Source organism: Anolis sagrei, chromosome 5 (assembly GCF_037176765.1).
Source record: "Anolis sagrei isolate rAnoSag1 chromosome 5, rAnoSag1.mat, whole genome shotgun sequence".
NCBI classification, from domain to species: domain Eukaryota; kingdom Metazoa; phylum Chordata; class Lepidosauria; order Squamata; family Dactyloidae; genus Anolis; species Anolis sagrei.
This window is the reverse complement of record NC_090025.1, coordinates 3741867-3757110: the sequence shown is the minus strand read 5'-3', so window position 1 is coordinate 3757110 and position 15244 is coordinate 3741867. Positions and strand designations below refer to the sequence as shown.

Genomic DNA, 15244 nt, shown 5'->3' with positions numbered 1-15244 from the left:
CCCACACAGGTTCTCGCCCATCTCAAGCAGGAAGAGGACTTTGCAAAGACCCTTTTCCTCCCAACTCCCCACATATGGAGGTGCCTGCTCTTGGGGAGGGAGAACACGCATCCCCACACAGGTTCTCGCCCATCTCAAGCAGGAAGAGGCCTTTGCAAGACCCTTTTCCTCCCAACTCCCCACATATGGGGGTGCCTGCTCTTGGGGAGGGTGAACACACATCCCTACACAGCCCAACCCCAGTTACCCCCCCCCCAAGCCTTTGCATTGACCCCCCAAACCAAATACCAGCACCCCCACCCTGGCACAATCAGCATCGCTAAAATGGCAAAAAACTTTAATAGCAAAATAAAACTCTCTAGAAAAATAGCTTTGTGAGCGCTCTCTGTGCATGTGCAGGAAACACAAGGCAGGAGAATGGTGTGTGTGTGTGGGGGGGGGGGGGGGAATGGGGGTCATATCTCCCCCAGGTCCTCGTATACGGCGGAGGCCGGGCGGCTCTTGTCCACCGACTGCTCCTCCTGCCCGGGAGGTCGGGCACCGCGGAGGGGCTTCCTCACCTGGCTGTAGACAGGTTCGCTGGGCTGGTTGCCACCACTGTTGTTGCTGTTGTTATTGTGGTTACTTTCCTTCTGGGGGCCGCCCGGCTGGGAGGGGCTCCTGTGCCCGCGGGGGGGCTTGGCCATGGGGCAAGGCTTGGGGGCCTTGGGGAGCCTGCCCTTCTGCTGGAAGGCGGGCACGGCGTACTCCCCGGTGCCGGGCAGGTAGGGCAGCTCATATCCGGCGGGGCTCTCCAAACCCTGGGTCCTCCACGCTTCGGAGGGGAGACGGGCCTCATCGTAGATGGCGGTAGTTGCGCTGGGGGCGGGGAGCGGTTGCGGCCCCCGCCCCTCCGGTTCATCATAGATGTGCCCCACCTGCTCGTAGAAGCGTCCTTCGGGGCTTGGCGGCTGGACGCGGCTGTCCACGGGGTCGGCGTACAAGGGGTCCGGCCCAGAGAGGGAACCCCTCACCACGTCCAGGGGCTCCGAGTACACGCTGGCGATGGAGGGCTCTTCCTGGGGGGGCGTCAGTGGGGGGCCAGGCAGCCTGGGGAGTGGGCAGCGGGCCGCAGAGTCTCGCAAGGCTTGTCCCTTTGGGGTGGTCCTGGACCCCTCGTTGCCCTTCTCTGGTGCAACTGAGACAGAACTGGTATTACCCATTAAGGCGCTCCGTGGCAGACCCCCCTCCCTCCGCTGACCCTCCCCGTCCAGGCTCAGAGAGGTGGTCAGGGCAGAGTGGAGGTGGCCCAGTGCCGAAGGACCCTCAACCGAGTCCGTGGAGGCCGCGCTACGCCGGTTCTCCTCCGCTTGGGCCTTCTGTGACTGGATGGCGGCTTCCACCAGGCGGAAGATCTCGTTGCCCTGAGCCGTCTCGAAGGTGAAGTTGCCAGGACCTGACTCGCAGCGCCGGCCTGCCTCAAAGGAGAACATCACCTGCGCAGAAGGAAGAAGATACACAATGTTGTATGTCAGCCTGTTCAGCCTGTGATTGTGTCTGATGTTCATGTTGAATTTTGCTTGGGCTTGAGTTAAGTTCAGAAGAGAATCCTGAGCTGGCTCAGGAAGATTCACAAGGCCACATTCCTGGGAGAGACCTTTCACCGCTTGTCTCAGAGCAACTGTCTGAAAATGAACCTGGGATTGATTTGTCAGGTGCCAGAGTCAGTGAAGAAGAGGACAGTGAAACCTTGGACAGAAAGGTTTCTTTATTAATGGACATCTTTATTAATGACTTAGATGAAGGGCCAGAAGGCATGATCATCAAGTTTGCAGACGACACCAAACTGGGAGGGATAGCCAAGACTCCAGAGGACAGGAGCAGGATTCAAAACGATCTTGACAAATTAGAGAGATGATGGGCCAAAACTAACAAAATGAAATTCAACAGTGACAAATGCAAGATACTCCATTTTGGCAGAAAAAAATGAAATGAAAAGAGACAGAATGGGGGACGATGAGGCCTGGCTCGAGAGCAGTACGTGTGGAAAAGATCTTGGAGTCCTCGTGGACAACAAGTTAAACATGAGCCAGGAATGTGATGTGGCGGCAAAAAAAGCCAATGGGATTTTGGCCTGCATCAAGAGGAGCATAGTGTCTAGATCTAAGGAAGTAATGCTCCCCATGCTCTATTCCGCCTTGGTTAGACCACACCTGGAATATTGTGTCCAATTCTGGGCACCACAATTCAAGAGAGATATTGACTCTAAGCTGGAATGTGTCCAGAGGAGGGCGACTAAAATGATCCAGGGTCTGGAAAACAATCCCTATGAGGAGCGGCTTAAGGAGCTGGGCATGTTTAGCCTGAAGAAGAGAAGGCGGAGAGGAGATATGATAGCCATGCATAAATATGTGAGAGGAAGCCACAGGGAGAATGGAGCAAGCTTGTTTTCTGCTTCCTTGGAGACTAGGATGCAATGCAATGACTTCAAACTACAAGAGAGGAGATTCCGTCTGAACTTCCTGACTGTGACAGCCGTTCAGCAGTGGAACTCTCTGCCCCGGAGTGTGGTGGAGGCTCAGTCTTTGGAAGCTTTTAAACAGAGGCTGGATGGTCATCTGTCAGGGGTGCTTTGAATGCAATATTCCTGCTTCTTGGCAGAATGGGGTTGGACTGGATGATGGCCCAGGAGGTCTCTTCCAACTCTTTGATTCTATGATTCTATGACTGTGAGAGCCGTTCAGCAGTGGAACTCTCTGCCCCGGAGTGTGGTGGAGGCTCCTTCTTTGGAAGCTTTTAAGCAGAGGCTGGATGGCCATTTGTCAGGGGTGATTTGAATGCAATATTCCTGCTTCTTGGCAGAATGGGGTTGGACTGGATGATGGCCCAGGAGGTCTCTTCCAACTCTTTGATTCTATGATTCTATGAGGGCTTGCTTGGGCCTGAGTTAAGATCAGAAGAGAGGCCTGAGCTGGCTCAGGAAGATTCACAAGGCCACATTCCTGGGAGAGACCTTCCACCGCTTGTCTCAGAGTAACTGTCTGAAATTAAACCTGAGATTGGTTTGCCAGGTGCAGGAGTTAATGAGGAAGAGGATAGTGAAACCTTGGACAGAAAGAGAAGTTTTCGTAAACAGAGGCAGAGCTTTCAGAGTCATAGAATCATAGAGTTGGAAGAGACCTCATGGGCCATCCAGTCCAACCCCATTCTGCCAAGAAGCAGGAATATTGCATTCAAAGCACCCCTGACAGATGGCCACCCAGCCTCTGTTTAAAAGCTTCCAAAGAAGGAGCTTCCACCTCACTTCAGGGCAGAGAGTTCCACTGCTGAACGGCTCTCACAGTCAGGAGAGTCTGAGGTGATCACTTCATCTACAGCCAAAGAAAGATAACAAACCTTTATCTGGGGGGAAAGTCAAGAAGAATGCTTTCCTTTCAGTTTTGAGATCTCAAAAAAGGTTTATAATTATTCATATGAGAGAGTCATCTCAGTCTAGTCAACGCTGTTATTTTATCACGGTCTTGCTTTCAAGTGCTCTGAGTTTCATGTATCAAGTTTTTGCCAAGTCTACGTTTTGCCTATAGCAGTGGTTCTCAATGCTGCGACCCCTTAATACAGTTCCTCACGTGGTGGTGACCCCCAACCATAACATTATTTCCATTGCTACTGCATAACTGTAATTTTGCAACTGTTATGGATCGTCATATGAATATCTGAGACGCAGGATGTATTTACATTCACTGGACCAATTTTGGCACACATACCTGATACGCCCAAATTTGAATACTGGTGGGGTTGGGGGGGGGATTGATTTTGTCATTTGGGAGTTGTAGTTGCTGGGTTTTATAGTTCACCTAAATCAAAGACCATTCTGAACTCCACCAATGGAGGAATTGAACCAAACATGGCACACAGAACTCCCATTATCAAGAGAAAATACTGGAAGGGTTTGGTGGGCACTGACCTTGAGTTTTGGAGTTGTACTTCACCTACATTCTGAGAGCACTGTGGACTCAAACAATCGTGTAACTGGACCAAACTTGGCACAAATACTCAATATGCCCAAATGTGAACACTAGTAGAGTTTGGGGGAAATACACCTTGACATTTGGCAGTTGTAGTTGCTGGGATGTATAGTTCACCTACAATTAAAGAGTATTCTGAACCCCACCAATGATAGAATTTGGCCAGAGTTCCCATACAGAACCCCATGACTAACAGAAAATACTGTGCTTTCTGATGGTCTTTGGCAACCCCTCTGACACCCCGTCACGACCCCCTTCGGGGTCCCGACTCCCTGGTTGAGAACCACTGGCCTATAGGATTTTCCTGTTGTTTTGGTTCATGGTTTCAAGTGCCTTGCTTCATAGATTCCTATGTACTCATGGATCTTGTTTTCCTTTGAAGCTTATGGACAATATTGGACTTTTACTGTTTTGCTATTTTTTTTACTGCTTTGCCCACATATATTTTACAACAAGCTGATTTTACAAAGTTGGTGTTGTGTTTAAGATCAGAGACATTTTTGCTCTAGTGTGCGACACACAATTCTGTCGTGGTGAGGCCTCTTTACCTGGAATAAGAACCCTGTGCCCAGTTCTGGACAAAGCAATTCAAAGAGGAGATGGACAAGGTGGAAGGTGTCCAGAGAAGGGCCACCAAAGTGGTCAAAGATCTGGAAGCAAAGCCCAGGATCAGCTTAGGAAGCTGGGTCAGCCATATTTGAATATTTCAACAGATGTCCCATTGAATATTGTGTCCAATTCTGGGCACCACAATTGAAGAGAGATATTGACAAGCTGGAATGTGTCCAGAGGAGGGCGACTTAAATGATCAAGGATCTGGAGAACAAGCCCTATGAGGAGCGGCTTAAGGAGCTGAAGAAGAGAAGGCTGAGAGGAGATGTGATAGCCATGTATAAATATGTGAGAGGAAGCCACAGGGAGGAGGGAGCAAGCTTCCTTTCTGCTTCCATGGAGACTAGGATGCAAGGGAGCAATGGCTTCAAACTACAAGAGAGGAGATTCCATCTGAACATGAGGAAGGACTGTGAGAGCCGTTCAGCAGTGGAACTCTGTGCCCCAGAGTGTGGTGGAGGCTCCTTCTTTGGAAGCTTTTAAACAGAGGCTGGATGGCCATCTGTCAGGGGTGATTTGAATGCAATATTCCTGCTTCTTGGCAGAATGGGGTTGGACTGAATGATGGCCCAGGAGGTCTCTTCCAACTTTTCAAGCTTCTAAAGACTTTGTATAGGAAAATCCTTAGGGCCTCTCAGCTGAAGCACCCCGGCTTCCCACTGGGCACACAAAGAGCATGTCCTGTTCAAAAGCCAATTGCTATAGGCCCAGCGCGTGACAACACACAAGCCTTCCCAACAGATTGCCATCCAAGCCTCTGTTGAAAAACCTCCAGAGAAGGAGTGGATTCCCCTGCTATGAGATTCCTTCTGAAGTTGAGGTGGGACTTCTTCCTGCAATTGCCATTCATTGCTCAGTGTCCTAGTATTTCGGCAACTTGCCCGCTCCTCAATGCAACATCCCCTCAACTATTGAAACATGGCTATGACTCCTGACACCAGGATAGCCATGTTTCAATAGTTGAGGGGATGTTGCATTGAGGAGCGGGCAAGTTGCCTGTTGAGGTTCCAAGAGGGGGGAGATGGGCAGGAAAAGTGTATAAAAGGAAGTGGTGGTGGGAAAAAGTCAGTAGTGTCTTTCCTTTCTGCAGAGATACAAGCAATATATTCATTTCCAAGCAAAACCGGCTTGTGAGTGATCATTTAATATTGCTATATAAAACCTAAGGTCCTACACCTGGCCCCTCTCCGCTTTCTCTTCTCCAAGCCAAACCTGCCCAGCCCCCTAACCTGCTCCTCCAAGGGGTTGGCTTCCAAACCCGTAATCATTTTGACTGCCTTCTCTGGACATGTTTGTGCTTGCCAACCTGACCTCGTCTCCCTCCATGCACACACAAAGACACAACTCCATCCCCACAAGGAGCTCACCTTGTCCCGTCCGTATCTGCGGAGGAGGCGGTAGGGCCAGGAGTAGAGGGTCTGGCCGGAGCAGGGGTCAACAAGGAGGAGCCCGTCCCGGGGGGCCTTCAGCAGGTAGCGTCCGTGCAGCCCGCAGCGTTCGGCCGCTTCCGTCTTCTGTGCCGTCACCCAGAACTCGCTCACTGTAGCCACAGAAGAAAGTCACATCTGTGCAAGGAGCAGCCACCCCACGGAGCCCACTCCCACCTTGCAGGCCTGTTGTTTCATGGCTGCTCCACTCCCAGTGCCAAGCCCTTCCTACCTTCGTCTTGGGAGTAATATATGGAATTTGTGGCCATCTCCCACGGCGGCTCTCCGGCCTGGTTGGCTGCCAGCTGGGACCCTTGGCCTGGGTTCTGCTGCTGCAATGAGATGAGGGAGGGGGGAGTGAGTGCGGGATTTGGGGAGGGGTCATTTCCCAGGCAATAGGGCACCCACCTCTTCCGGCCAAAGCCGAGAGCAGACAGTTTCCCAAGGCAGAATCATAGAATCCTAGATTTGAGAGAGACCTTCAGGGCTATCCACCCTGGAACACCTCAGCAAATATAAATATAAATATAAATATAACAACAATAACAACAACAACAGCTTCTGGGGAAGGAGACTCCACTAGAGGGAACCCACCTTACAAATGACTCATAGTTGAGAACTTGGCGCTAGAAACAATATCATACGAAAGCTGACTGGCACAACCTGGGGATCACAACCAGACATAGTGAAGACATCTGCCCTTGTGCTATGCTACTCTGCTGCTGAGTATGCATGCCCAGTGTGGAACACATCTCACCACACTCAAACAGTGGATGTGGCTCTTAATGAGACATGCCGCATTATCACGGGGTGTCTGCGCCCTACACCACTGGAGAAATTACACTGCTTAGCCGGTATTGCACCACCTGACATCCGCCGGGAAGTAGCAGCAAATAGTCAGAGACATCTCCAGCCCATCCCTATTTGGGTATCAGCCAGCACGTCAATGACTTAAATCGAGAAATAGTTTTCTAAGATCTACAGAGACACTTGCTGGAACACCCCAGCAAGCAAGAGTCCAAAAGTGGCAGGCTGAAACCCAGAACCTCAATCCCTGGCTGATACCCAATGAGAGACTCCCCCGGGCACACAGAAAACTGGGCGACTTGGAAGGCGCTGAACAGACTGCGCTCTGGCACCACGAGATGCAGAGCCAACCTTAAGAAATAGGGCCACAAAGTGTGTCAGCCATAGCAGAGCACCTGATGAACCAACCTGGACACAGCATATTATTGGAGAACACAGAAATGCTGGACCACTCTCACAACCACCATGTCAGGCTACACAGAGAAGCCATTGAAATCCACAAGCATGTGGACAATTTCAACAGAAAGGAGGAAACCATGAAAATGAACAAAATCTGGCTACCAGTATTAAAAAACTCTAAAATTGCAACAGCACAACAACAGAGAGGAAACAAACAAGGACATCTAATCACCTCTCAACAAAAGATTGCTCCAGGCACTGTCAGGCTATTATATGCTAATCAAGGTGGTCAGTTGAAACATTCACACCTAGCTCCTTTGTCCCACCCTGGTCATTCCACAGATATATAAACCCTTTTTCCTGGTTCCAACAGACCTCACTACCTCTGAGGATGCCTGCCATAGAGGCAGGTGAAACGTCAGGAGGGAATGCCTTTAGAACATGGCCATATAGCCCCAAAAAAACCTACAACAACCCAGAATACTTTCATGCTGAGAAAGTATATTTAGTGAGCTGATTGAAGGCAACCTTTTGTCAGTGCAACTTCAGCGAACACCCTGATAACTTCTCTGGATTGCCTGGGCTTTTGGGCAATGCTTTTGGCTTCTTGGGACTTTGATGTGGATCATGGCTTCTTGGGACTCTGTCATGCTTCCATGGAATCTTGTTTGATCAATGCTTATGGATTATGCTTCATGTTATTGGCCTTTGGACTTTGGAAACTCTGCCTTTGCATTTAAGACCCTGTTTGACTATTGAACTCTAGCAAGTTTACTTTTGTGTTTTCGACTTTCTTTAATAAACTACAAAACTTACAGCCTTGGTGTGTGTGGTGTTCTGAGCAAGGTGAATCTATCCTGAGGTGTGACATAATCCAATCAGAGAAGTCAGCTGTAGCAGAACCCTTGATGAACCAACCGGGACGCAGCATATTATCTGAGAACACGGAAATGCTGGACCTCTCTGACAATTATTATGTAAAGACAACACAGAAAAGCCATTGAAAGCCACAAGATGCACATGGACAATTTCAACAGAAAGGAGGAAACCATAAAAAGGAACAAAATCTGGCTCCTAGTATTCAAAAACACCCAAATCAAGAAAGTAAATAATGAACACCACTCAGAAACAGGGGAACTCCAGACAGCAAACACTGAAGTGCCAGTGGACACCTCCCAAACAGAGAGTGCCTCCAGACAACAGAGGCAAGGCTACCTCTGTGCAGATACCCTAACTGATTGACTTTGCAGCTTCATGGCAACTCAGTCCATTAAAGGAGATTCCACCTGAACATGAGGAAGAACTTCCTGACTGTGAGAGCCGTTCAGCAGTGGAACTCTCTGCCCCAGAGTGTGGTGGAGGCTCCTTCTTTGGAAGCTTTTAAACAGAGGCTGGATGGTCATCTGTCAGGTAGATTTGAATGCAATATTTCTGCTTCTTGGCAGGGGGTTGGACTGGATGGCCCATGAGGTCTCATCATGGTCTCACAATATATTCCATACCCATTTTGTCACATGCTGTCTTGACATTACATCCTCTCCATAAACTGAAACGTTTCCCGAGGAATCGCACTAGCATTCATGTCCTTAGCATTTAGGTAGCGTATTATAGCACAAACTTCACACTTGGAGTGAAACGGAATGAGGACACTCATCTCAGACCTTCAGCACAATGCCAGTTGATGAGCTACTGGCGACTGGCACTGCTCGTTTGCTTCCGCTGGCTTCCTGCTACACAGCAGAGATACCAACTTCCCCTGTGAAAATTACCTGCAAGAGCTACATTCTTTGTAGCTTTACTTTCCAGATAACTTTTTTACAGCATGAATTTCACACTTGGAGGGAAACGGAATGAGGACACCCATCTCGAACCTTCAGCACAATGCGAGTCGATGAGCTACTGACTGGCACTGCTTGTTCGCTTCCACTGGCTTCCTGCTACACAGCAGAGATGTCAACTTCCCCTGTAAAAATTACCTGCAAGAGCTACATTCCTTGTAGCCTTACTTTACAGATAACCTTTGTACAGCATGAATTTCACACTTGGAGGGAAAAGGAATGAGGACACCCATTTCGGACCTTCAGCACAATGCCAGTCGATGAGCTACTGACGACTGGCACTGCTCGTTCGCTTCCACTGGTGATACCAACTTCCCCTGAGAAAATTCCCTGCAGGAGCTACGTGCCTTGGAACCTTACTTTCCAGATATATCCACTCCACTTGCCTCACTGCTAACAGAAGCTCTGAAGATGCCATTAGCTACAGATGCAGGCAAAACATCAGGAGAGAATGCTACTAGAACATGGCCATAGAGCCTGAAAAACTTACAGCAACCCAGAACCTATCTTGGTCATAACTTGGGGACTGCCTGTATTTGGCGGTGAAAAAATATTATTATTATTATTATTAATAATAATAATAATAATACTTGAAACACAACAAGATGAGTCCACAGCAGACACTCTGCTGGCTGTTGTATTGGATCGCATGTCGGACACTTCCTAAGTGTCTAGGACTGTGTGATGTATCGGCGAATAATGCGTGCAGATCCTAGTAAGGTGGCCTTTTGCAGCTGGCAGATGGTAATCTTGTCAGCTCTGATTGTGTTTAAGTGCAGGCCAAGGTCTTTAGGCGCTGCACCCAGTATGCCGATCACCACTAGGACCACCTTTACTGGTTTGTGCCAGAGTCTTTGCAGTTCGATCTTTAAATCTTCATATCGTATCATCTTTTCCAGTTATTTCTCTTCAATCCTGCTGTCACCTGGGATTGCAACACTGACAATCCATACTTTGTTTTTTGACACGATTGTGAGGTCAGGAGTATTATGCTCCAAAACTCTGTCTGTCTGAATTCAGAAGTCCCAGAGTATCTTGACATGTTCATTTTCTGTAACTTTTTCCGGCTTGTGATCCTACCAGTTCTTTGTCGCAGGCAAATGGTCTTTGTGGCACAAGTTCCAATGAATCATCTGAGCAAGGGTGTTGTGCCTCTGTTTGGAGTCTGTCTGCGTGAACGTGATCTTCTTGCAGCAGCTGAGGATGGGATCTATTGTTGGTATTATTATTATTATTATTATTATTATTATTATTACTACTACTACTACTACTATCAAGGAGGCTCAAAAGGGGCCCCCACTCACTCACCGGGAATGCGATCTCGCAGAGGCGGGCCACCCACCCGGCTGCTTCCTGGGCTTCGGCGGCCAAGAGATAGACGCGCTGGCTGGTCTCCAGGCGGAAGGCGGTCATTCCCTCCTTGGGGCTGCACTCGGGGGCGGGGGCCACACTCACGCATTCGGCCAGACGCACGGTCTTCTTCTCAGGCCGCTTGGTGGCCGTCCGGGGGTCAGCCCCCATCCCCAGAGAGCCCTCCTTGCAGTCGAAGAGCTCCAAGCGAGCCACACCGTGCGCACTAGCCGGGAAGAGGGCGCACCAGCTCTTCTTCCAGCGCTGTGGGACAAAAAAAGGTTTCAATGGGAGTGGGAAGGACTGCCTTTAGGCAGGAAAAAATGACATTCATCGTATGGGAAACAATACCTGTGCGAAAGGGACCTAGGAGTCTTAGCACAAGCTCAACATGGGCCAATGGTGTGATGCTGCGGCCCAAAGAGCCAATGCCATTTTAAGATAACCTATTTATAATAAAGAATGTGCAGATATGGGATGGGGGCACTGTTAGGGAAAAGTTCCCCCAAAAATAAGCAGAGCATCCAAAATATAAATAGGATACTAAATGGAAGGGAAACCCTGAGGCTACTCTAATGCTAACTAAACTGTTTCTCATTGAGCACTTGAGACTTGGGTTGTGTCATTGAGATGTAGGGGTCTTTGTGGTGTTGACCCCTGAGGTTGTTCTGTATTTCTGGAAATCTAAGGAGATGGGGCTGCCACAGAAAAGGCCCTGAGCCCAGCAGGAGAAGGAGAAGGGAAAGTCCACAAAAAATTCCCTTGGAGAGGCAGAAGAGGCGCATCCTGCATATAAACACAAAGACACTCCCCCATCTGAAAGGGCTCAGGAAATGGGAGGGGCAGTGCCTTCCTCTTCCTTCTCTTTCTTCTCTTTTTCTTCCTCTTCCTTCTCTTTCTCCTCTTTTTCCTCCTCTTCCTAGCTTCAGCAGAAATCTTCCCCAACTCTTCCTATTCTTCCTCCTCCTCCTCTCCCTAAGTTTGGCAGAAAACACCTACAGCTCTTCCTCCTACTCTTCTCCCCCCCCCTCCTCTTCTTCCTCCTCTTCCTAACTTCAGCAGAAATCTTCCCCAACTCTTCCCACTCCTCCTCCTCTCCCTAAGTTTGGCAGAAAACACCTACAACTCTTCCTCCTCCTCTTCTCCCCCCCCCCTTCTCCTCTTCTTCCTCCTCTTTCTAACTTCAGAAGAAAACTTCCTTAACTCTTCCTCCTCCTCCTCCTCCTCTCCCTAAGTTTGACAGGAAACACCTCCAGCTCTCCTCTTTCTCCCCTTCCTCCTCTCCCTAACTCCGGCATAAAAATTCCCCAGCTCTTCCTCTCCTTCCTCTTCTTGTTCCTCCTCCTCCTCTCCCTAAATTTGGCAGGAAACACCTCCAGCTCTTCCTCCTCCTCCTCCTCTCCCCAACTTTGGCAAAATTCAGATTAGAACTTCCTCTCCTCATCCGCCTCTTCATCCCCTCCTTCCTCTTTCTGTACTTCTTCCTCTTCCTCCTCTTCCCAACTTTAGCAGAAAACTTCCCCAATTCTTCCTCCTCTCCTTCTTTCTCTTCCTCTCTCTAACTTGGGCATAAAGCTTCCCCAGCTCTTCCTCCTCCACTTCTTCTCCTTCTTCCTCCTCTCACTTTTCCTAACTTTAGCAGAAAACTTCCCCAATGCTTTCTCCCTTTCCTCCCCATATTCCTCCCTTTTCTCTCCCTAAGTTTGGCAGAAAACACCTCCAGTTTTTCCTCCTCTTCCTCTTCCTCTTCTTCTTCCTCCTCCTTCTTGCCCTAACTTTGGCACAAAACTTCCCTAACTTTTCCTCCTCTTCCTCCATCCTCTTCCTCACTTTAGCAAAAAACTTCCCAAACATTTCCTCCCTTTCCTCCTTCCTTTCATCTCCCTAAGTCTGGTAGAAAACACCTCCAGCTCTTCCTCTTCCTCCTCTTCTTCCTCCTCCTCCTCTCCCTAACTTGGGCACAAAACTTCCCCAACTCTTCCTCCTCCTCCTCTTCTTCTTCCTCTCCCTAACTTTGGGATAAAAATTCCCCAACCCTTCCTCCTCCCTTTCCTCTTCCTAAATTTGGCAGGAAACACCTCCAGCTCTTCCTCCTCCTCCCCTCCTTTCTGCTCTTCTTCCTATCATCAGAAGAAAACTTCCTCAACTCTTCCTCCTTTTCTTCTTCTGCCTCCTCTCCCTAAGTTTGGAAGGAAACACCTCCAGCTCTTTCTCCTCCTTCTCTTCCTCCCCTCCTTTCTCCTCTTCTTCCTAACAGCAGAAGAAAACTTCCCCAACTCTTCCTCCTCCTCTTCCTCCCTCTCCTTCTTCCTCCTCTCACTCTTCCTAACTTTATCCGAAAACTTTCCCAACGCTTTCTCCTCCCTTTCCTCCCCTTCTTCCTCCTCTCCCTAACTTGGGCACCAAACTTCCCCAACTCTTCCTCCTCCTTTTCCTCTTCTCCCTTTCCTCTCCCTAAGTTTGGCAGAAAGCACCTCTAGGTCTTCCTCCTCCTCCTCCTCCTCTAACTTGGGCACCAAACTTCCCCAACTCTTCCTTTTCCTCTTCTCCTCCCTCCTCCTCCCTTTCCTCTCCCTAAGTTTGGCAGAAAGCACCTCTAGGTCTTCCTCCTCCCCTTCCTCCTCCTCCTCTCCTAACTTGGGCACCAAACTTCCCAACTCTTCCTCCTCCTTTTCCTCTTCTTCTTCCTCCTCCCTTTCCTCTCCCTAAGTTTGGCAGAAAACACCTCTAGGTCTTCCTCCACCTTTTCCTCTTCTTCCTCCTCTTCCTAACTTGAGCACCAAACTTCCCCAACTCTTCCTTTTCCTCTTTCTCCTCCTCCTCCTCTTCCTAACTTGAGCACCAAACTTCCCCAACTCTTCCTTTTCCTCTTTCTCCTCCTCCTCCTCTTCCTAACTTGAGCACCAAACTTCCCCAACTCTTCCTTTTCCTCTTCCTCCTCCTCTTCCTAACTTGAGCACCAAACTTCCCCAACTCTTCCTCCTCCTTTTCCTCTTCCTCCTCCTCCTCCATTTCCTCTCCCTAAGTTTGGCAGAAAACACCTCCAGCTCTTCCTCCTCCTTTTCCTTTCTCCTCCTCTTCCCCTCCCTAACTTGGGCACCAAACTTCCCCAACTCTTCCTCCTCCTTTTCCTCTTCCTCCTCCTCCTCCATTTCCTCTCCCTAAGTTTGGCAGAAAACACCTCCAGCTCTTCCTCCTCCTTTTCCTTTCTCCTCCTCTTCCCCTCCCTAACTTGGGCACCAAACTTCCCCAACTCTTCCTCCTCCTTTTCCTCTTCCTCCTCCTCCTCCATTTCCTCTCCCTAAGTTTGGCAGAAAACACCTCCAGCTCTTCCTCCTCCTTTTCCTTTCTCCTCCTCTTCCCCTCCCTAACTTGGGCACCAAACTTCCCCAACTCTTCCTCCTCCTTTTCCTCTTCCTCCTCCTCCTCCATTTCCTCTCCCTAAGTTTGGCAGAAAACACCTCCAGCTCTTCCTCCTCCTTTTCCTTTCTCCTCCTCTTCCCCTCCCTAACTTGGGCACCAAACTTCCCCAACTCTTCCTCCTCCTTTTCCTCTTCCTCCTCCTCCTCCATTTCCTCTCCCTAAGTTTGGCAGAAAACACCTCCAGCTCTTCCTCCTCCTTTTCCTTTCTCCTCCTCTTCCCCTCCCTAACTTGGGCACCAAACTTCCCCAACTCTTCCTCCTCCTTTTCCTCTTCCTCCTCCTCCTCCATTTCCTCTCCCTAAGTTTGGCAGAAAACACCTCCAGCTCTTCCTCCTCCTTTTCCTTTCTCCTCCTCTTCCCCTCCCTAACTTGGGCACCAAACTTCCCCAACTCTTCCTCCTCCTTTTCCTCTTCCTCCTCCTCCTCCATTTCCTCTCCCTAAGTTTGGCAGAAAACACCTCCAGCTCTTCCTCCTCCTTTTCCTTTCTCCTCCTCTTCCCCTCCCTAACTTGGGCACAAAACTTCCCCAACTCTTCCTCCTCCTCTATTTCCTCTCCCTAAGTTTGGCAGAAAACACCTCCAGCTCTTCCTCTTCCTCCTCCTCTTCCTCTCCCTAACTTGAGCACAAAACTTCCCCAACTCTTCCTCTTCCTCCTCCTTTTCCTCTTCTCCTTCCTCCTCCTCCCTTTCCTCTCCCTAAGTTTGGCAGAAAGCACCTCTAGGTCTTCCTCCTCCCCCTCTCCTAACTCTCCTAACTCCAAACTTTCCTAACTTTTCCCCAACTCTTCCTCCTCCTCCTTCCTCTTCCTCTGACCTTGGCGCCCAGGCGGAGTCCCGCCGTTTGCTGGACCAGGAGGGTCCCGGCTTTCACCGGGGGGTCCATATCCGGAGAGAGAGAGAGAGAGAGCGAGCAAGGCACCGGGAAGACAGACACACTGTAGCAGCCACACCAGCCACTCCCGCGGGTGGAATCGGAAGCAGGAGCCGCCCCGCCCCAGAGAGCCTCTTCGGAAGGGGAGGGGCTTCCTCCCCCCCTCCCTCCAGGCGCGTCACTGGACACACACACACACAGGGCGCCTCTGGGCATGTGCAGAGTGCCTGGGACGCTTTGGTGCAAGCCTGGGCCCTCCCTCCAGGTGTTTTGGACTCCAACTCCCACCATTCCTAACAGCCGGTAGGCTGTTAGGAATGGTGGGAGTTGGAGTCCAAAACACCTGGAGGGAGGGAGATAGGGAGGGCCCAAGTTGCTTTAGTGCCTGAGCTTAACGAGGGGAAAACCCACCCCTCCCTCCAAGAAAAGGAAGCTTGGCAGGTGAGGACAGGTATTTGGGGGGGCGGGGGGGGTAGTTGTGGCGCATGCGCAGGAAGAACTTTTTTGGAGGGA

The 15244-nt window shown here is 49.9% G+C and overlaps 1 protein-coding gene across 1 annotated transcript; it reads right to left on the bottom strand.

Annotated features, from left to right (window-relative positions):
• Nucleotides 1-320: 320 nt before the first annotated feature.
• DOK1 (docking protein 1) lies at nt 321-14862 on the bottom strand. Its single transcript, XM_067468451.1, has 5 exons — nt 14675-14862; nt 10396-10701; nt 6276-6375; nt 5984-6156; nt 321-1475 (listed from the first exon to the last, which is right to left on the bottom strand). Exons 1-5 carry the CDS (start codon nt 14741-14743, stop codon nt 456-458), a joined length of 1668 nt encoding a protein of 555 aa, XP_067324552.1. The 5' UTR covers nt 14744-14862; the 3' UTR covers nt 321-455.
• Nucleotides 14863-15244: the final 382 nt, after the last annotated feature.